At 41.4% G+C, this 21753-nt stretch overlaps 1 protein-coding gene across 1 annotated transcript; it reads right to left on the reverse strand.

Annotated features, from left to right (window-relative positions):
* Positions 1 to 8055: 8055 nt before the first annotated feature.
* Positions 8056 to 20905, reverse strand: AMIGO1 (adhesion molecule with Ig like domain 1). Its single transcript, XM_034414771.3, has one exon. The coding sequence runs from the start codon at positions 19517 to 19519 to the stop codon at positions 17873 to 17875; it is 1647 nt and encodes a 548-aa protein (XP_034270662.1). The 5' UTR covers positions 19520 to 20905; the 3' UTR covers positions 8056 to 17872.
* Between the last annotated feature and the right edge of the window lie 848 nt (positions 20906 to 21753).

Consider the following 21753-nt stretch of genomic DNA (forward strand, 5'->3'; position numbering starts at 1 on the left):
AATAATTGTATTCTCTTTAATACATGAAACTTCCTATTCCTGAACTTCCTGTTCAGATACCTTGGAATAATGAACTTGCCTCCACAGTGCTCACTTCAGCATGTTCATTATAATACAGTAAGTGAGTCTCATGAATGCCTCAGCAGAGAACAAGATGAACTGTGGCTGGTTCCATTTAGGCTTGTTATCCCAGCAAGTCAGTTTAAGGTGGTTGGCTGGGATAATGATATTCATTAACAAATAAATATCAGATACACACACATACCACCCCTACCTACCTTTGATTATATGTTTTAAATCAGGGGTGTCAAATTCACATCACGTTGGCGTCACTTGGCATATCGAGACTTTTTCCCCCTTCGCTAAACTGGTTGTGGGCGTGGGCAGTGTGTGATGCATCTGGCCCGCGGGCCAGGAGTTTGACAGCCCTGTTTTAAATGGTGACCCAGTCAGGTGCAAGGCAACTGTACCCAGTTGGGGAAGATTAAGTCTCGTTCCAATTATTTCACCCTAACCTCCACATACTCAGTAGGGTTAAGAAAAAAACTTGATAGTAGTGTAAATGCTGCTGTTGGAGCAACTCCTTTCTGTGTTGGTTCCTGTCTTCCATTTCTTTACTTGGAGGCTAAAAGGGGAAATTAATTTAATGTTACCCTTTTCTAAATCAGGCAACATAATGGAGCTATACATCAATTAATTAAACCTAGAAACCAGGAGCACAATTTTCATCACTCATGCATACCTCTGGGAAATGCCCTAATGCTGGAAAAAGTGGAAGGAAACGGAAGAGCCAGCAACAAAGTGAATAGACTCAATTACAGTTGCAATGAATGTACCATTGGAAGACCTGAAAGGCCAGTTTAGGGACAGATCATCCTGGAGAAAATCTAAGTAGTTGCTGGAATCAAAAATGACTTGAAGGCAGATAATGAATCCATACATCCTCTACATACCAAAGAACAAAAAAGATAGCAAAGAGAGAAAAACATTTAACTCTAGCTTTATTGGAGTCAAACATTTTGTGTGACAGTGTGACTTATTTTCAAAATGATAGTTGGAGATCTAATGTTTAGAAGAACCCTTCAGCCTAACTCATATTCAGTAATACATATTCAGAGCTAGTTCCAAGAAAATTATGCCCAATCTAGAAGCTTTAGACCCTTCCTTCAGGTTGGATTGAAAGTAAGAAAGTAGCTTACAGAAATCTTGCCATGTTATCCCTTGTTGTTATCCCTACATTGCAGCTTGACTAACATAGGTTTATACACCAACTCAACACTATAGTTCACTGTTACAGACCCTTTACTCCAGATGAATGGAAAAGAGTAATTACCCTACACAGCAATGTACACCAGTGTTTATACTTACAAGCCAGAAGTAGGCTCTTTAAAATATCTTCTCAGATATCCTCCAAAACCCAATTAAGCATTTAATTGCATGGAGAAGCTTCATGCTCCATTGATCTACGGATCTTTTAACAAAAGAATGCAACATGAATCCAAGGTAGATTCATTTCTCCAAGCCGATGTTTTTCCCCCAGTCTATTCAGTTTCCAGGAATATCTGCATATGTAAAATGATTTTGCTATGGTGTTCTCTGGTAGGACTCCTTAAAATCCTAGATAGATTCCAGTCGTAAAGGATAATGTTTATAAATTCCAAATTTCCAGTCCCTATAATATTGTGAAAGATAATTTAGATTCCAGAATGCTAGGGCTTGTTAAAATTTCCATCAACCTGTCTGTTTCTATAAACATTAAGACATCAGGAATTGATTGTTGTATCTTTAATTTGGCTTACACAAGGAAAAGTTTGAGCTGTCAAAGCTGTTAAGCAGAAATCTTTGATAGCAATGTAATTTGGTGAATAGTGAATCAAACACATTTTAAATCATAATTTATGCAGAGTAAAATTCAGTTGCAAAGATTGCCCAAAGCAGCAGGGAAGTAGTGAAGTATGTGAATATGAGAAAGAAGGACCACGGCAGATAATTATTTTATTACTATGCAGTGGATGGAAGAATTATTCTCTAGGATGGTGGGGGTTTTTTCTTCTTCTGGTGATAAGGCACAAATTCCTTCTGAGCACAGCACAATTCCTGGGGTCTACATGACATAACCTTGTTGATTTTTTGGAAACAACATGAATATGGTTTTCTCCTTTGTTTTCCAGAGTAATCTACAGTCCTGAGATTTTATTTTTAGGAGTCATCCATTCAAATACCCACCAGGTCTGACTTCATTCTGCCTATTCAAAATCAGTTAGGAACTGCCATTTGCAGAGGATATGATATGATTTCTTGGTGGGCAAGGAGTTACTGTACCTGATTCAAGTTATATGCATATACATACTTGAAACAGATACAGTGACTCTTTGCCAACTAAGAAATCTTGACATATTATCGGTAAGTACCAGAAATGTTTATTCAGTCAATGACCGGCAAAGTTTACAAAGTATACACAGGAAAGTCACATCAAGTGGGTGAGACTAAGATAACAAGGAGGTGCTATAATAAAAGTGTACATAAGCTACTATAATGTTCTATGTTAATAAACTGTGAAATGATAAGTCTAAAATATCCTATCTAAAAAATCTGTGGAGAAAAAAAAATGCACATCATCTAAAATTAGGTAACACAATTAAAGAAGGTATATTAAAACTGAAGTGTCAGTAAAACAGAAAGGGTTATTCCTGAGATTAATTATGCCTTATTTTCATTGTGGCAACACAGAATTTGGCTAAACAAGTAATGAAGGGTTTCAAATCTTCTAGGATCTGATTCACATAGAAAGTGGCTGGCCTTCATGGGGATTTACATATTAGGGGAACAATGTAAGTTAACCTAGTATCTCTGTAGAATTTACACTGTAATGATACATGATAAATGGATCCAATTTCCATCCAATTGTCACTGGATGGGCAGGTGCAACATATTGCCTTTGCTGTTATAAATCGAGTTCAGGGGTGAAATTCAGCTGGTTCTATCCGTTTCGTGTGATCTGGTAGGGCCGACTGTGCGAAGCCCCACCCACCCGCTTGGATGTCATGACATCCCTTTTTTTGTGATGATTTTCAGCCTCTGTGTATGCGCAGACAATGGCGCGCACACATTTGCGAACCGGTAGGGAAGGTAAATGAATTTCACCCCTGATCAAGTTGATTGGTAAGACCTTCTGGGGAAGCCTTCCTGCTGGTGCCAAAATCCACAGAAAACCAATCTGTCCTTCACTCTGGAATACTATATTTTCAGAAATCTGTTTGGCACTTACAAGAAATGATTGAGATATTTTCTCAGTAAATGTTGTATTATGACTTTGATCTTGTTTCTCATCTCCCCCTTTCCTTTCATAATAATAAAGAGTAGGGTATTTTTTTCAATATTTTTTCCATAAAATTTATGCTTAGCAGAAAAGTTAGTAGCTGAGATTCACTGAAAGAAATATTCATTTATTAAAATAACTAAAACAAAATAATATAAATATAAAAATCATTTTCATATATTTCATATTAAATATACAACTATTTAACTATACACTCACTAACAGACCAACCAACTGTGGAGGTAGTAATTATTCAATTGGATTCTTTTTTGCATATTAAGAGTATATAATAAAGCTATGTCAATTTAATCAGTTGAAAACTGGAAAGAAAATTCCATGTACTTTTCTCTTACTATGGATTAATTTAAAAGGTTACTCTGAATTTCCTATCATTCACTGTTTTAAGTCTATTAAAACAGCATTTTGTTTGTTGGTTAAAGATCTTGCATTGATACAGATGACCCAGAGGAGATCTTATGAGGAGGAAATGCTACATGAAATGTTGATCACAAAATCCATTTAGTATCACTAAGTCAAATCCACACTTCTCTAATAAAGATTAGGTCATTGTACCGCTAATGACTGGATCCATTATCTAATAATCCACTAAAGTTTTACCAACCACAGACAAAATGCAGAGAATTTCAAAACATACTTCAGACTTTTTTTTTAGTGGTTAATAAGGTCAACAGAAGGTGACTCCTATTCCCCTTTCTCTGTCCCTTAAGTGCAATTAAAACGCACTTTCATGACATGTTCCAGATGCTGTTAGGCCTGCCAGAAGACAGACTTTATTGCAAAGGAAATCACTTTTCCAGGCCCCTTCTTAGCCTTTCTATATAGGCCTTGAGAAACAGTCATGCTACCATTAGGTTCAGACCAGCGGTGAAATCCACTTACCTTCACTACCAGTTCAGGAATGGGAGTGCATGGGAGCGTGCACAGGGTAAAAAACAGGATGTAATGACGTCCTGGCGGGTGGGTGGGGCTTCCCACCGCCGGCGCTACCAGTTCGTGCGAGTCGGATAGAACCAGCCGGATTTCACTGCTGGTTCAGACCCTCCAAAGAAAATGCTCCCCCAACATTATTTTAAAGAGTTTTCTGTGGAGAAAAGAATGGGTGGCTTTTTATTGGTGGGAATTCCGGGCTTATCTCATATCACATACCTGATTTACTTTCTTCTTCCCACTTAGTCTTCAGAACTGCTTTGGATGGCTTTGAAACTTTTCCAGTTTGGATCACTGTTTTCTTCATTGCAAAAGAAAAAGCTGCAAGGAAGACAGGAGTAGGACACTGGTTACAGCATCAGTTTCTCCCCCAGCCAGTTTGATGGCCATTCTTCCTCAATCTTCCTGGTCCACCATTGAAGGACCAGAGAACATCTAAGAAGATATTGATTCAGTAGTGTGAAAATCCAGCAAAGAGGCAAGGCTGGTGATTGTGTGGAACTACAATCTATTCCTCTATGAGAATGGCCTTATAGAGAGAACCCACTGCAGAGCCACCCAATAATCTGATGTAAAAATGCTCTTTGGACTAGGTTCTGTGACCTATTTAATATTTCTTCCTGAAGTTATTTATTCTAAATAACAGAAGCTCTTTGTTTTTCACAGACTTAGAAGTTGGGTACCGGTTGCTAAAGGGATGGTGCTTCTAGATGCTCCAGTTGAATTCAGACGCTCTTATTCCTGGATTTGTATGTATAAGGCTGCAGCCGTAAGGTTTATTATACAATCATCTTTCGCAAAGGTCTCTTCCTCTGCATCCTCACCGCCACTCCTCTTCCCAAACAATGAACAAGCTGCTATTTCCCCCTCTCTCAGTATCCATGGAATCAGACTGCCTTGCAGCTGCCTTGCATAGTGAGATGTCAGCTGGGAATTCAACTGAGCCGGCTGGCAAGTTATCCGGAGTGGATGCAGTGACAGATGGCTAGACAATGGCAGTAAAAAGGGCCTTTCCCATCAACGAGTGGGGCTTGCCCATTAGCTTCCTTTCAGCCCTTTAGCTTTGTATTAAAGCTGTGAGACCGGGAGGCCTCTGTGATTCTGATCTTTCACTCCCGCTTGTCTGAGCTGGCTGCCTTTCATCAGCCTGGGAGACTCCTGAATAGTACTTGCAGGAATTTTTTTTTTTTCATGGCAAGGAAGTCTTGTTTTGCTTTCATTCCTTCACAGATGGAAAGAAGTGGGAGGAGGGGCAGAGAGCAAAGCAGCACTTGCTCTATGGGTCGCTTTGCCCTTCTTTCAAAGAGAGCTGCAGACACAGCCACCCTGTTTCCTGATGGGACCTTTCGGCTTGCCTTCTGTCCCAATCAGATCATTCTTCTTTCTGCAATGTCACATTATTCTACCCTGTTTCCCCCAAAATAAGACATCCCCTGATAATAAGCCCAATCAGGCTTTAAAGTGCATGGCAATAAAGCCAAGCGCTTATTTCAGGGTTAAAAATATATATAAAACAGGGTCTTATTTTCAGGGAAACACGGTATCTTGCGTAAAGCTTCAAGAGGTGGCTTTTTTTTCCTGGTGCTGCCTTGCAATGTTTGGCTCATACCAGGGGTGAAATACTCCTGGTTCGGACCAGCTAGGGCGAGTAGGTAGCCATGGCGGCGGGCAGTTCGAAGAACCGGTAGCAAAAATCCCTGCCCCCGCCCTCCATGCCCAGCTGAGCCGTGCGATCATCAGAGCCTTTTTTTTCTTTTAAATGGCTCTGACGAGCCAAGCTCTGACGCAACTCAGCTGGGATCGTCAGAGCCTTTTGAAAGCATTTTTTTACATGGTTTTACATGTAAAAAATGGTTTAAAAAAAAAAAAAAAAAAATTGGCATGTCCACCCAGTCACATTACCCCCCCCCCCACAGAACCGGTAGTAACAAATTTTAGATTTCACCCCTGGCTCATACCTTTCAGAGGGACCAAACACAGGATCGCATTTCAGAGAAACAATTGCCACTCTTTTGGAATACCTGTGTTCAGGTGCCACTCATGCCTAGGATTAGTTTGACCTCTGGCCAATTGTTCCTTTAGTACAGCGGTGGCGAATCTTTTACTCACCGAACAGGTATGTGCTTCGTGTGCTTTGTGCGTGTGTGTGCCATCCGTGCTAACATACAGCCCCTCCTCCATGCGCTGCACGTGCAACTGCACCATCCGCACATGCACACAGCTTTCATGTGTGCCCCCACCATGCACTGCGTGAACAACCACACCATCTGCGCATGTGTACATCTTTTCCATGTGAGTCCCACTGTGCACTGCACACGCAATCACACCATCTGCGTGTGCACACGGTTTTTGCACATGCAGCACATGCACATGAATGCCATCTGCGCATGCACATGCTGCACACCAGTACTCCTGTGCGCATGCGCAAATGCACGTGCATGTGCAGGAGAGCTCCAAAGACCACCTGGGTTCCCTGAATTGCATGCATGCACATCGGAGGCCTGAACACCAGCTGGGGTGCATGCGCATGTGCAGCTGCAGGTGAGTTGGCTGACACCATGCGTGCCTGGAAAAGTGGCTCTGCATGCCACTTCCGGCATGCGTGCCATAGGTTTGTCATCACGACTTTAGTAGGAATAAATTACCTGTACAGTGTAATACAAAATATAGGAAATAAAGCACATTTTAAATGGTAATGCAATCAATCAATCAGAATAGAGCTGGAAGGGACCTTGGAGGTCTTCTAGTCCAACCTCCTGCTCAAGCAGAACACCCTATCCCATTTCAGACAGGTGACTGTCCAGTTTTTTCTTAAATACCTCCAGTGATGAAGCACCTACAATGTCTGAAGGCAAGGTATTCCACTGGTTAATTGTTCTCACTGTTAGGAAGTTTCTCCTTAATTCCAGGTTGCTTCTCTCCTTGGTTAGTTTCCATCCATTGTTTCTTGTCTTCTGGTGCTTTGGAAAATAATTTGACCCCCCCTCTTCTTTGTGGCAGCCCCTCAAATACTGAAATACTGTTGTCATGTCATCTCTAATGCCTTGGAAGGATGAAGGAGATATTTTAGCTGTATTTAAAAGTCAAGATGAACACATCTTATTAAAAAAATTGCCATCGTTTCAGATAAATGCTTGTAAAATCTTCACTTGTTTTTGCTTGTTAAAGTGGCATTTTTCTAGATTTCCCCACATGCAATCTTTCAAAGTAACTGTTTCTTACTGCTCCTCTGGGGACAAATGTGATGAAAATGCTAAGCAGTTCTATTTGAACTTGTTTTTTAATCATCTGCATCTTGATGTGTTTCATTTGAAAGAATTCAGTGGAGTTAAGGCTTTGCCGTTGTTGTTTTGGTTGACAGACCATATAGGAACTTCTTGTTTAGCATTTTTGGCCAGCTGATCAACAGCCACATTGCTATAGGTGGGGATTTTGGAGCACTAGTGCCACCCAAGGGGAGACAGAATTAGTGTCAAGCTCTGAAGCAGTACTAAAAGCAACATATCCACCATATATGAGTTAACCCATTTTGCCCTGACTGGAAGAGATAAATTCATTTGCCTTATTTTATTACGCCATATTATCTCAGTTTATCTCTGCAATATGTTACCAGGCAGACTTTTGCTTGTGATGTGTAGTTTTTGTGATTCTGAGTGAGATGTTAACTAAATTCAACATCATATTTGGGAATACTTTTATTAGGATCATGAGAAATGCACAAAAAGAACTTTTGAGCTTTTGAGTTCTCCAGAACTTCTTAGCAGGCAACATCATGACAAAACAAATTATTTTATTTCTCATGGATTATCTATATTAGTCTTTTGCAGTAAAAACAGCAGAGATCTGCAATACCTAAATTATTATTCTTTTTTATTGCATAAGCTATCATGGATAGAGAGGATGGAGGGAAGAAGCTAAAAGGTCACACACTTTGATTTCCTGGAAGTAGGAAGATCCCAGAAACAGAACCTAGGTGAAACAGGAGTTCCTGCCAACTGAATGCTACCCCACTCCAGATTGTCAAAGGAATCACCAGAAAAGCATTGCCACTGGGTTTTGGTTCATTCAATTTGCAGAGATACTTGGTTTGGGTTTCCAGAATGGAAGGAAATGTCATGGTACCATAGGCACATAGATAGGCTGCAACCATCTCAGGTTGACACATTCCTTGGGTGTGGATTGGAAAGACAATGTCCTTCTGGAGGCATTGGATATTGGTGATCTGCCCAATGGTTAAAGTTGTATCTCCTTTTACATTCAGCCTATATACCTGTAAATAAATGCAAATAGTATGAACTGCCAATAATGCTCCTTTCAAAGAAATCTAATCCTGCATTTGTGCTGCCTCCCTAAAACTGTATGGAGAAATAGGGTATATGTAGTACATAGGCTGGATTCATACAATATGGGCTAAAACGTGGTGGGTAGCTTAGAATTCTTAGTTGTGGGAACTAGCCATTGTAGTTAACCCATGATACAGTTAATTTATTTGGGCATGTGCCATATGAACAAAGAATTATTCTGTTTTGTTAACCCAACACTAGTGTGAACCCAACCTATACTCTGGACAACCTATACAATAATTGTATTCTGGAGGAATAACAACCAAAGTTAAAACTAAAAGATGTACAGATGCAGATCTCTTCTGTTTTGCCCAAATATTTCCTCCCCACACACACATTTTAGAATTTCAGGGATTAGTCTGACCTTGGAGGTGTTAAGACTGTCCATATTATTCAAAAGCCACTGATGGGATTAAAATTTTTTATCACTAATAGAAAGGATTATTGCTAATGTAATAGCTTTGTGACAACTGAGCTGGATCTCTCTGAATTACAAGATTATAAACCTACCGTTAGCCATTTTCTCTAGCAGGTTTTTAGAAGCAACATGATCCTGATGTGTACTCTCCAAAGGCAAGCTCTTATTTTATTGTTGAGGTAAAAGGTTTGGGTATTAATCTTTGCGAGGCTTTACTATTCAGCCTTCAGGCAGAATGGATAAATGAGTTTTTAATGTGTTAATTGAAATATGTTATTCCATTAATTTAGAGATGGCTCTAAAGCTTTTTTAATGCCTGCATCTGTGCTGAGAGGATTTCCATAGTGGACTCAGTAAGAGAGCTGGTTTGACCTTTGGAATGCTTTTGCTGGCTGGAAGCTACTATTGTCAACCTCTGAGAAATAAGAGGGGAGAAAGGGCTTCTGCCTTTCCCCCAAACATAGAGGCATTCTTGTCGTTTAGGGATTTGGGTGGTGAGGTGGTGGTGGTGAAATCAGTCTGAATAAGGCAAGTACAAACTATGATGCTGCATACCAAGTATCTTCAATTGTTGAGAATTTAATGGAATTTAATGGAATCACATTACTGGCCATCTTGTAATACTTTTAAACAATACTTTAATTGAGGCTTTTAAAAAATCAATTCTACTTTTTGGGATTACTCTCAGAAGTAAAGAAACCCACAATCAAGAAATTTGCCCTAGAGTAGTGGTTGGTAGAGTAGCACTGAAGGCTTTGGAAAAGACATTCAGATGCCACAATGCGTCTCGATCTACAAAGACTAGAATCACTTAGGCAACAGTTTTCCTTGTGACGCTATACAGAAGCCAAAGTTGGACTTCGAAGAAGCAGGATATAGTGGGTATTAATGTTTTTGAACTGTGGTGTTGTAGAAGACAACTGAGAATCCCCAGATAGCAAAGAAAACCAGCAAATTCTAGAACAATCAACCCAGAGTTCTCACTTAAACCACAAATAAGTAATCTCAAAAGTTCATACTATGGATATATTGTGCAAAGAGTTTGCTCTCATGAAAAGTCCACAATGCTGAGAAAGGTGGAAGAGAAGAAAAGGATTACCAGCAGGCAAGGATGGACTCAAGTACAGCAGCAATTGGTGCACCACTGAAAGACCAGATTGGAGACAGGCCATCCTGGAGAAACATCTATCTGCTTGGTTGCTAAGGGTAGACTCTAAGCGGCATATAATCATCAGTCACCTCCTAAACCAAATGCTGAAATAAAAAATGTTACAAGCTAGCAAAAAATAATTGTAGAAGTTCCAAATCACTGTTATCATCATCACCAAGTTTGTGTAATGATGTATGAACACATGAACTTTTGTTGGAACCTGTTCCTGAAACCCTCTGTTAAAACTGCAGTTTTATTGAAGACGCTTAGTGTGACTGTGTCCACACAACTGTGAGTTCCTAGACATAAATTTGGGTCAAAGTGCATGCTAAATCCTGAAAACTTCAGCATTGATCTATTGGAAGTCTGTCTGGCAGGCAAAATCATAGACAGATTTCATCAGTGATATACTAAGCAATCAATAAGCAATGGCTCCATAGTGCAGAAATAAAAAATGGCCCCAAGGAATATAGCAATTACCCAGCTCACTAGGAACAATTTAGTGAAGCAAGTGTGTTAGTTTGGGAAGCATTAAGATTCAGAGGAAACTGATGTTTTTTTTTTTAAATAGTGCATGTTCTGCACTACTTTCTGCACTAGAAGGTACTGTTTTACGTTCTCCTCCCCATGTGCTGACTCTTTAGCCTATGATGTGAATGCAGCATATGAGCACATTATTCAACAATGGGATATTGTCTGCTGAGGTCTGTTGTTGCTGTTTGCCTAGTGGCCAAGAGGATGCTTTGGCTAGGTAGACTTCCTTAGTCTTTGTTCCTTCCTTATCAGTGCAAAGCACAAATGGGCACAATGATTCTTCTGTAACATCTTTCAAAGGCAGCTATCTCTTGGGTAAACAGTGCTTTTGGTCTGGGAAAGTTCAGTTCATTGCATGAGTATTTTTGCTCTTACAGGATCATATGCTCTATACAAAACAAATTGTTTTGCAATTCAATTTTATGTACATCTAAGCCCAAATTGCCATGTTCTATTTAGCCCGGACCATTGTTTCTTTAAGCCTACCTATTACCTTCCCATGTTTGTGTACAGTTTGGTACAGCAAATGGCTACCTAAGACAAGAAGAAAATTCAATGAATGCTCTAAAGGGGAACACTGGAGGGAGGTTGGGAGAAGTAAACTGCTATTGAAAATAAGTCTGTTTGCTTTAACAACCATAAATGATGTATAGGTTATTTCATCTCCGGGCCTGACAATTCCAGAAGACCATAAGATGGCAGCAAAGAGTTTTGCCATATCTCTCTCCTGACATCTAGTGGTTGCTAGATTCATATTACAGCTATGTATGATAGAATCTTTACCAGAAAAATGAGATGGCAGAACACAATACCAATCATGTAATCAGCACTGGTTGAACACATGCTTCTTTATGTGGGGAGTGTTAGTATAATAGAGTTGCCTTACCAATTAAGTTTCTGATCTACTGGTAGTAGTTCTCACAGACCTGAAGCAGAAGTCATTCCAAGTACAGAAATTCATAAAGAAGTTGTGATCTGAACCATTAGCATGCCATGCACATTGAATGAATATGTGTTCTGTCACACAGAACTAGGTTTGTTCCACATGTGGAACATAACAGATTCATACAACATTCTAAACCTAAACTAAGTATTGTAATCTACCTGGTATTGTTGCATGAGATGTAAATCCATTGTATCCAAATATATATCTACTGTAGTAAACTTCATTTTAGTTTTAATAGATGGTGAATTTTGACTGCTTTACAAAATTTTACCACCAATTTAGGAAATTAGCCAAACCAAACCTGCAATCTTTTTAATAGGCTGTTTATAAAAAACACCAACAAACATTATAGGTTGCAATTACAAGCTACATTATGAACTGATGTCTAGTGAAATATCTCTGAAAATATGTGACCAAGCCTTACATCCCTTATTAAGTTAGGCTTTTGATAATACTGAACATATTCAATTTGTAACTAACCATTTTGGACATGAAAATGCAGAAGATCCCAGGGTGCCTATTAGCAAAATAAGATTTATTTTCACATATTTCTATATTAGAAGGTACAAACTACCTAACAGAGAAATCCAATCCAACTTCTTTATGGGATTTTTATTGTTGCCTGACATAGGTAAGCATTCCAGCAAATTTAGAACACTTTTGCTTGACCTGCCAGGCACAAAATAGGAGATAAGATCATGCTGGACTATAAGCAACTAGTAATTTTGCTTTGTTGAGCTATCCGTGATCTCATCCTATTGCTCAGTAGAGGCAATACCCCTTTCTCAGATACAGCCACAAATTTAATCTGCACTTTCTCTTAAATCAGGGTTCCCCAAAATTAGTGGGAACTTTAAATCCCAGAATTCTCCAGTCAGCATGGCTGGCTGGGAAATTCTGGAAGTTGAACTCCACGTCTTAAATTTGGCAAGATTGGGAATCTCTGCCTTAAGACTTGTTTTAGGATGTGCAATTTTTAAGAGATTTGCATTTGGAATGGTTTGCTTCTAAATTCTGAGCCCCAGACACACCGTTCATTTTGCTAAGTCAAGCTTGCAGCTCTTTTCAACATTTGTGAGGCAGAAGTCTTGACTGAAGTGTCAAAAATGGAAAGTTAATCCACTGGTTTTCTTTTAAAATGAAAATTAAGTAATTCTGTGCAGCCTATTAGATCAATTGACTTGTTTTCCCTGCTTTGACCTCATCAACAATTCAGAACAGGTTGTATGCACAATTGACCTCAGAAAAAGACATTTATCTTTGAAGTTCATTCTTCAATTTTTATGGAATATTGTTTTCTGATGGCACAAATGAAAGAGCAAGTAGCAAATAAAACAAAGGTTTTTGAAATGCGGGTATAAATAACATAAATCTGGAAAGGCTTAACATTGCTATGATTTAGCAGACTCTTAAAGACAGTAACCACTATTGAGCAAGCAAGAAGGTCAAACTAAGTGGGTAAAGACTGTTTATTTTTTGCTTGCTTGTAGGATCATATGACAGATTATGGAATTGGAGATAATGTGCTAACGTAAGTTCACAGATCATGCTACACATCTTGGTTTGTTTAACCATCACTTACTAAATAAACCATAGCGGTTGGCTTTCTGAGCCAAAACCCATGGTTTATAAAGCAGTGGCTGGATTTATACAATATGCTAAACCAAAACAAGGGCAACTACATTACTGGCTTAGCGTGATGTACAAATCTAGCTACTCTCTTCTTCAGCAGACTAGAAAGTTCAGCCAAGAGAGAAATGGATCTTTGCAGTTAGCACCAAACATTTACTGCTATTAAAAAGTAACCCCTGATGCCCTCAGCCGTAACAGCTCTGTAATTCCAATAAATATATATGGTCCTTTGGGTACCAGACAAAGTGCTGAAGGGGAGTATCCTTTTCTTCCACTGTAATATAGAGACAAATTGCATTTAGACTGCACACAGACAACAGGTACAAGCAGGAGAGTTGGTGAGACAAAATATCATGACACTACTTGAAATGTGGGTGGAGCCTTCCTTTAGCCCAATAGTTTACACAGGAAAATCTTATATGTGTTTTCTTTTCCTACCCATACAAGCAGAGTATTATAAAAAGCTACTTAGTACCAGTAATTATCAGTGTGGTGCTTTATTCATCCGGGGGCCAGCTTTCTCTTCTAAATAGATATGTTCACTGTCTTAACCAAGCAGGGAAAATAGGAGTTGGACATAATAAGAGGAAAGCTGTTTCCACTCTTTGGTTCCGAATCATTTTCTGGTTAGTGTGAGAAAATTTAAATAATGTAGAACTAATTTTATTTGGAGTCAGTATTCTTGATACATTACGATTACAAATACTAGGTAGGGATGACTACGTATTACCTCCAGGTTAGAGTTAACGGTACAGGAATCAACATCAGAACAAGATTAATCACATGGGAGATAGGAGGAAGTATTGTTTTCTGTATACTGATATCATAACCAAGGTTATGAGGTGGAAAAATGACCAACTTCCTTTTGTTTATTGACTGCTAGTGATAACAAGTGATGCTTGAACCAAGAGGCTCTAGGAGAGAACAGTAATGAGCTCCATTTTTTAAGATCACATGCTGTTCTACTGGGTCATTTTACTTAAATACTTTCCACATTATATATGTTGGTGTCTAAAACTTTCTGCCACACAGCCTGATGAATTTCTCTGTGCAGGATAAAATTCACCACTGGGAAGATCATGCTCATCTTAAGGAGTAAAGGAATGTTTTGTTTCTTAAAGTAGTTTTTGTGATCTCTTTGGTGGATCGAGCTTACTGGGAAGACATGAAGAGGGCGTACTCCAACAATAGTAAGGGTGTATATGGCTATTTAAATTTTGCTAAATCAAAATTTTCATGCAAGGAAACCGTATGTATATTTTCCTAAAAAAATAGTTAGAAATGACAGTCCTGCCTAAGTACTAAGTTTTTCTAGCAAATATTGAAAGTTAGAGCTGGGATTAAAAGTGTGGACACCCACACATGCAAATTCATACTTGCACACATATGCATCATGAAACATCTATAGGCTGTTTACATTCTCACTTTAGTTCAAGCTTTCATTCTGCCTTCATTCAGTAATATTCAACCAAAATTGGAGGCTGAACTGCTGTTTAGGAACATAAAGCCCCTAGTTCAATCCCTGGTATGTCTAGTTTATGGAGCTGAGATACCAGGGCAGGGAAAATCTTTTGTCTTGTGATTTAAAAAAAAAACCCCCCCGAGGCCAGGCAAAATAGAGAATACTTAATAGCCAAGCGGGCCTAATTTCAGACAGGTAGCTTCCATCAAAAAGGATAACACATATTCTGAATGTGATAGAATTGGTACTATCCAGTGTAAATATTTGTGCAAAGGTTATTACATTGAGATTAAGCTGTGCTCCTGTATTATATATTTCTGTATTTTAATTTTATCTTAATTTATATCTATGGCATTCAGGCTATAAAACATTCTCCATATATATGAGAATTAGGTACCCAGGAAGTTCTCCTACTCCTGAATTCCTTCTGAATGAGATGTATTACAACAAATTAAGTCATAACATGAAAAAATATGTAACCTATAACATTCTAATGCAAAGTTCTTCTTCCTTCCTTCCAAAACCTAGTCTTTAATCTGTTCTTATCTTGCTTTTAAGTAACTTCTAATCTTCTAGGAAATTAGCCTACTGCAAGGTCCAATGGAGAGGAAGTCCTGAACATGAAAATTCCCAAGATTCCACATGAACAGATTTACAAAAATTGGTCGTTTCTAGTTCATTATTGCTAAATTCTCTCTGTGCTCACTATCACCCATGTAATTATTTTCATTCACATGCTCTATTTTTCATCCTTTCCTAACCCAACTCTTTTGTGAGTTTGCAGATATGTTTTTCTGATGGCCTATCTATTTTGAGGTTTCATTCCTCCTAATATACTAAGAAAGACACATTGGACAATCCCAGAACTAATTGGTGAAAGTTTATAGCAGATGTCAGCATTTCGTGAACCTTGATTTATCTTGAAAACACAACTGGCCTAGTTAGTGCTTGGAATCCTTGGATGGGAGATTACTAGGAATTCCTAGAGCTTTTACGTTAAGATGGGAAGTTTTAAAAAAAACATTGTGGCAAAAGCAATGGAAACCATACTGTTTTTATACTGTTGCCAAAAAGAATGAATAGACATATCCATGGTATCACCAGGATCTAAGTGTGATTTAAGAGATATTTCTAACTAGATAAGGTGAGAAGATTAGCTTCTCTGGTTTAAGGATCACTTTGAGTTCCAATAGATTAGTTCTCATATAAACTGATGGCAGAGCCTTGGTGATATGATCACACTTGCTATGGCTGTTTGGTCATTAAGAGCGGTAACTGGAGCCATTCACAGCTTTGTGCAAAACACTCTATGGCTTATTGTGTCATATACACCTATTCTATTCTTCTGTCCTTCTCTATCCAGAAGCAACCAATAATTTGGATGGATTATGCATCCAGAGCAAATGAAAAGCTTTGCAGTATGTTTAAGGAATGTTCCTTTAATGAATTCCTTCTTATGACCCCATATGCTTCTCAAGTCCACCTATAGTAAAGGGAGAACTCTGAACTGACCATGACAGGCAACATTCAGGGTTTTTTTTGGGTGGGTGAGGAAACCTGAGAAATGGTATTAGGAGCAAGATTCATCCTTAGTTTGGATGATTTCACCCCATAAAGAGAATGTGAACTGAAGCATCACAATATTGTGAAAACAATCTTCTTATATCTTTGTTGTTTCTATATATCTCCCTGTGGGAGGAAAAGCCAATTTAAACATATGGAAGAATACTTTTTTTAAAAAAAAATCAAACAATTAGATAAGTGTCAGGCTCAATGCTGTTTGTTTTAGGAGGATGTTCAAAGTCCATATAAGTAGCTTCCAGCAAAATCTCTCCAACTAGAATTTATCCCACCTACACATTACAAAGCTGTGTTGCATGGCTCCTGCTAAAATAGAATGGCTCATAAAATTTCCCTTTACCCCCAAACATCTGGAACATGCTTGGCCTCCTAAATAAACATGAGAAAAACTTGGTTGAAGATGATGAAGCATCAAATAGTTCTGGAGCTATATAGCTTGCCATAGGCTCCTGTCTTGCTGAAGTTCTGAAAGGATGTGGAGATGTGCTAAAATTTGACCATAATCTGTAATTGGAATCTGACTATTAAACTGCCAGAGCTGAAAGGGAAAGGCAGTAGATCTGCATCCAGCCATGTTGTGTTCTTGTTGTTGCATTTTAGAGAAAGCAAGATAGGGGTGCAGAATTCCAGCTTACCAGTTCCCAAGGCTGTTGGTTCTTTCTTGCAGTTTGATGCTCTGAAGTCTAAAATCTTTGGATTTAACTCCCTTTCACTAAGCTCTTGATGGGAGAAAGGAAGAGAGAGCATCATACCCACTTTCACTGTTATATTTCCATTTTCCCCATCTTTTTTCACTTGCACAATACGGAAAACAGGCTTACTTGCTTGCTAGAAAATATTTTGTGTTATATCCTGAGAAATCTGGTACAGTGTAAATGTTCATTTGCTGCTTAAAAAATGATTTAGCAATAGTTAAAAAAAAACTACTTAGGCATTTTAAAAGTTATTTTTCGCAGTGTCTTGGCTACTTGGGACTATCACTATAGCTGGAGCTATGGTGGATAATATGATTTAATTTAATTTGCATCAGAGATAGCTAAAATATGATTTCTAAGCTCATTTTATCCTTCTGAGGAAAGAGCAGATACTTCTGAAAGCTTATGGCCCTATTATAAAATGACACATAACATTCTGGCTGCAATAGGTGAACAGACCTGATCTGAATTTCATACTTGCATGGATATTTGGGAGCAAAATCCCTTAAGAAGGGGTAATACAAATGCAGTAGCAGGATGCAGAAAACCTAGTTAGTACTCTTGATTATTCATGTTTTGTCTCTTTTTTTCTCAGTGGGATGTTTGCAAACTTCTAATGCAAGGGAACTGAAAGATCACATTCCAAAATTAAAACAAAAAAAACCCAGAAGGCTCAGAAACTGCCGGAGAGTAAGTTGAGACATCAGGTTTTCAACACTGGACACAACAAGAAGGGAACCAAACAGGAATGCTGTTACAGACTGTGGCAGATTATAGAATAGTGCCTGGCTTGATGATAAAGAGGTGGATCTGTTCCTGTTCTTTCCTTTCATAGCCTGAATGATCACAGCAGTCCAACTAATTCAGTCCCTGCCTTGTCCCTACTACTTCCTCTCCCGCCTTCATTTGGTGAGGGTCCCACAATGGGAGTGTCAGAGAAGACTGAGCTGACTGAATCTGGATCTGACAATTTTCTCTCTACCTTCTGGACTCCTTTGGGTGCATGTTTGGGGGAGTTGGTGGGTTTGCATTTGCCATTCTGGCCTTGGGCTCTGCTTGGCACTGTGTTCCGATTTAATCCTTCCTTGTCCCCAGTCACTTCAGCATTGTGATTTGGAGTGGTGCTGAGCACTGAAGAGTTGATACTGTCCTCTTGTTGGTTAGCCTGCTTTTCATTGCTGCGGCACCAGCAACGGCATGGAGTCAGATAAAGATAGATGAGCACAAGAATGACACTCAGGATACAGCCCACTAGTGTGGTGTAGGCTGTGTTGAACATGTCCGGGACTCCATGAAGGGTATAGTTATGGACTGTGACTTGTACATAAAAGGTCTCATTGAACACCTGGCTTACTGCATAACAGGTATACAGACCCATATCCTCTATGCTGATATTACTTATCAGAAGGCTTCCATTTGGCAGCAGAGTAATGGTGTTATTATCATCCTCCTGTTGAACATGCTCATATCGGGGTGTCACCCATTCCTTAACTGTTACTCCTCGTTGCCTGGTATCACAATTGATGGTTACCTTGTCCCCACGGTGGAACTCTAGGACTTGCTCCTTGAAGGCACTGCAATTCATGCCCTCTGGATCATACAGGCTGGAAATTGTGATGTTTTTATTCTTGGTCTGATCCAAGCATTGGAGCTCTTCCTCAAAGTCCACAGCTGAGCTTAGTTGCCGTTTCTGCCAGTGGGTGAAGAGATTGTAAAGCTCACATTGGCAGCTGAGAGGGTTGCCGTGAACATAGAGGCCGTTCTTCATCCAGGCTGGGAGCCCATTGACCTCCTTCACCTGCAGGTTCTTGATCTTGTTGGAAGAAAGGTCCAGCAGTGCCAATTCGGGAAGTTTGGCCTCTCCATTTTTTACCAGCTCCAGGGGGAAGCGGGAGATCTCATTATGGCTAAGGTACAGTTTCTGGAGGCTGGCCATATCATCAAAAGCTGAGCGGTCAATCTTGGAGATCTTGTTGCTAAATAGGAGGAGCACCTCCAGCTCAGTCAGTTTACTGAAGATGTTCTCTCCTAGTGAATCAATGGCGTTGGAGGAGAGGTCCAAGTATTTCAGGTGTGGGACGTTGCTGAAGGCCTCGGTGGAGATGAAGTGAAGGCCATTGTGGCTGAGGAACAAGGAATGGAGGTGAGAGAGCTGGAAAGGAGTCCACTCCGCTCGCAGGTGGGTCAGCTGATTGTGGCTAAAGTCCAGGACAACAGCGTAATGAGGAAGGTGATGAGGGAAGACTTTCAGGTCCGCTTTGGAGCAGCTGATGATGTTGCTGGCACAGACACAGTTCTTGGGGCAATTCAGCGCCAACCCCCCTTGCCGGCCAGTGCCCAAACTCAATAGCACCAGCAGCCAAGATGCTTTAAAGCTCAGAGCAAGACATCGACGGGACACCGGAGCATCCTGAAACCACATTGTAAGACTCAGCGAGGAAGAGTCAGGGTCCCGTTTCTGGAGAAGAGAAGATGGAGGGGCAGGAACCATGGAGGCAGCAGTGAGGGCACTGGGACAGGGTCCTGCCGGCGCTGGCAAAGTCCGGCGTTTGCCAGAACACTAAGCGGAGGGCGGGAACGAGGCCGAGGGGGCAGAGGACCCGCTGTGCTCATCCCCCGAGCAGGACCGGCAGGATCCACCTGCTGCCAAGCGCGATCCGGAGGACGGCGAAGAGCAAGCCCTCGTCGCCCGCTTCCTCCAGCCCCGCTGGGGAAAAGAAGCCTCTCATGGACAAGTCAAGGCCGGCTCCCGCTTGGATGTCCGCTCCTCCTCCCCTCCTCAGCCTGTGGTCGGCCAAGCCCTGCAGCCTGCCACGCGGTGTTGCATTGCACCAAGAGTCCCCCAAGCGGCAGCGCCAACCGCTCGCTCACTCACCGGCGAACGAGGCTCCTCTCCCTCCGCCGCTCAGCCCATCCCGGCGGGTCGGTTCCCGCAGCGTTGGCTTCTCATGCGGCCTCCTGCCGTCGCAGAAAGGAAGAAGCGGGCCGGGCTGCCGAGGAAGCCGAAGAGGGCAGCCCCTGATTCTGAAGGAGGAGTCCGGAGCCGCTGCCAGTTCTCTCCGGCGGGGTCGGGAGCGGGAGGTTGCCGAGAGGTGTCCCGCGCGACCAGAGGGCAGGCGAGGCTTCGGGAGGGATGGCTGGTGGGCGCAGAGGCTCGGCAGTGCCGAACAGGCTTCCGGTGGTGCGGAGCGGTCAGGAGAGCGAAGACACGGCGGGAGCCGGAAAGGTTAATCCAGGCTGGTTGACTGGAAGCAGGAAAGGCGGGCAGGAGGGCTGCGCGCGCATGTGCGCGCGTCCTGGGAGTGCGATGGTCTTGCACACTAGCTCCTAGCACGCTCACGCTCACACCCACCCACAGCCTGTCAAGGGAGGAGGAGGCTGGCCGAAGCAGTCCTAGAGAGCGAGCCCCAACACACACACACACACACACACACACACACACTCACTCACACTCTCTCACACACTCGTAGACGCACCGCCGGCGCTTTGGCAACCTGGAAGGTACTCCAAACTGCAGCCCAGAGAGTCCGGTCCTAAAGGGAGGCTTCCCGGTGGAATGGGAAAGGCTGCCGAAACGGCGCCCTGGCTGCGTTGTTGGACCCTCCCTTCTCCTCCCCGCTAGAAGCCGGCAAGTGGCGCCAAGTCCCGACCTCCGATCTGAAGGCTGTTCTCGTCAGGGCCAAAGGAGGGGAGCGTGTCCGCGGGCGGTCTTCGGCTGGCTCGCTCTGCGAGAAAGAGCCTCCTTCGGGGGGAAAAAAGAGCCTAGCTGCATTCGCGCCAATTGTCTCTTGTTATTGTTTTGATAAAAAGTGATATTGGTGAGGCGGGGGCTTAAGGGCGGGACGGGCGAGCGGGCCGACCAGTCAACAGTCGCTGCCTCCGAGAACGGTCGGGTTTCGTAGGGTTCGATGGGCGCCCTCGAGCCAATGAAGGGAGGCAAGTCTTTAACTAGTCCTTTCCCGGACTCCCTGCGATCGGCTGATCTCGCTGCGTGACTGGGGAGGGGAAATAGAAAGTCCTTGGTGCTTTTGAAGCAGTTCCTTTTTTTTTTTTTTGCTTTAATTTATATGCCGCCCTTCTCCGGAGACTCAGGGCGGCTTACAATGCGTTAAGCAATAGCCTTCATACTTTTGTATATTTATATAAAGTCAGCTTATTGCCCCCACAATCTGGGTCCTCATTTTACCTACCTTTGAAAGGATGGAAGGCTGAGTCAACCTTGAACCTGGTGAGATTTGAACTTGCAGTAATTGCAAGCAGAAGATGTTAATAACAGTGCTTTAGTCCACTGTACTACAGGCTCTTCTTCCTTCATGTGGGGCTCTTACTCGGGAAAAACTCCGGGTAGGAAACTTGGGGGGGGGGGGAGGGAATCGAGAAAAATGAAAGGATGGATCTAGAAGGTCGGACAGATGGCGCTATTCAAAAGATGCTTGGGATAGGTTTCCAGAGGCATTTGTTTGACCTCTAATAACGTTAATTCTAACTTTTGCTCCACTTCAGGAGTATGAAGCCAATTAAAGTCTTGCCTTTTTAGCCGTGAGTTGAAAAAGGGATGATTGCATAATACATAGACTTAATGCAAAATATAAAGACTTAAAAACGTTTGCTAACCGGTAGGGAAGGTAAGTAAATCCTACCTCTGAAATGCAGTCAAGTCTTCTGCCCAGATAATGATACTATAGCAATAGCACTTAGACTTATATACCACTTCACAGTGCTTTT

The sequence above is a fragment of the Pantherophis guttatus genome, chromosome 3 (genome assembly GCF_059756535.1).
Source record: "Pantherophis guttatus breed Tessera chromosome 3, ASM5975653v1, whole genome shotgun sequence".
Taxonomy (NCBI): domain Eukaryota; kingdom Metazoa; phylum Chordata; class Lepidosauria; order Squamata; family Colubridae; genus Pantherophis; species Pantherophis guttatus.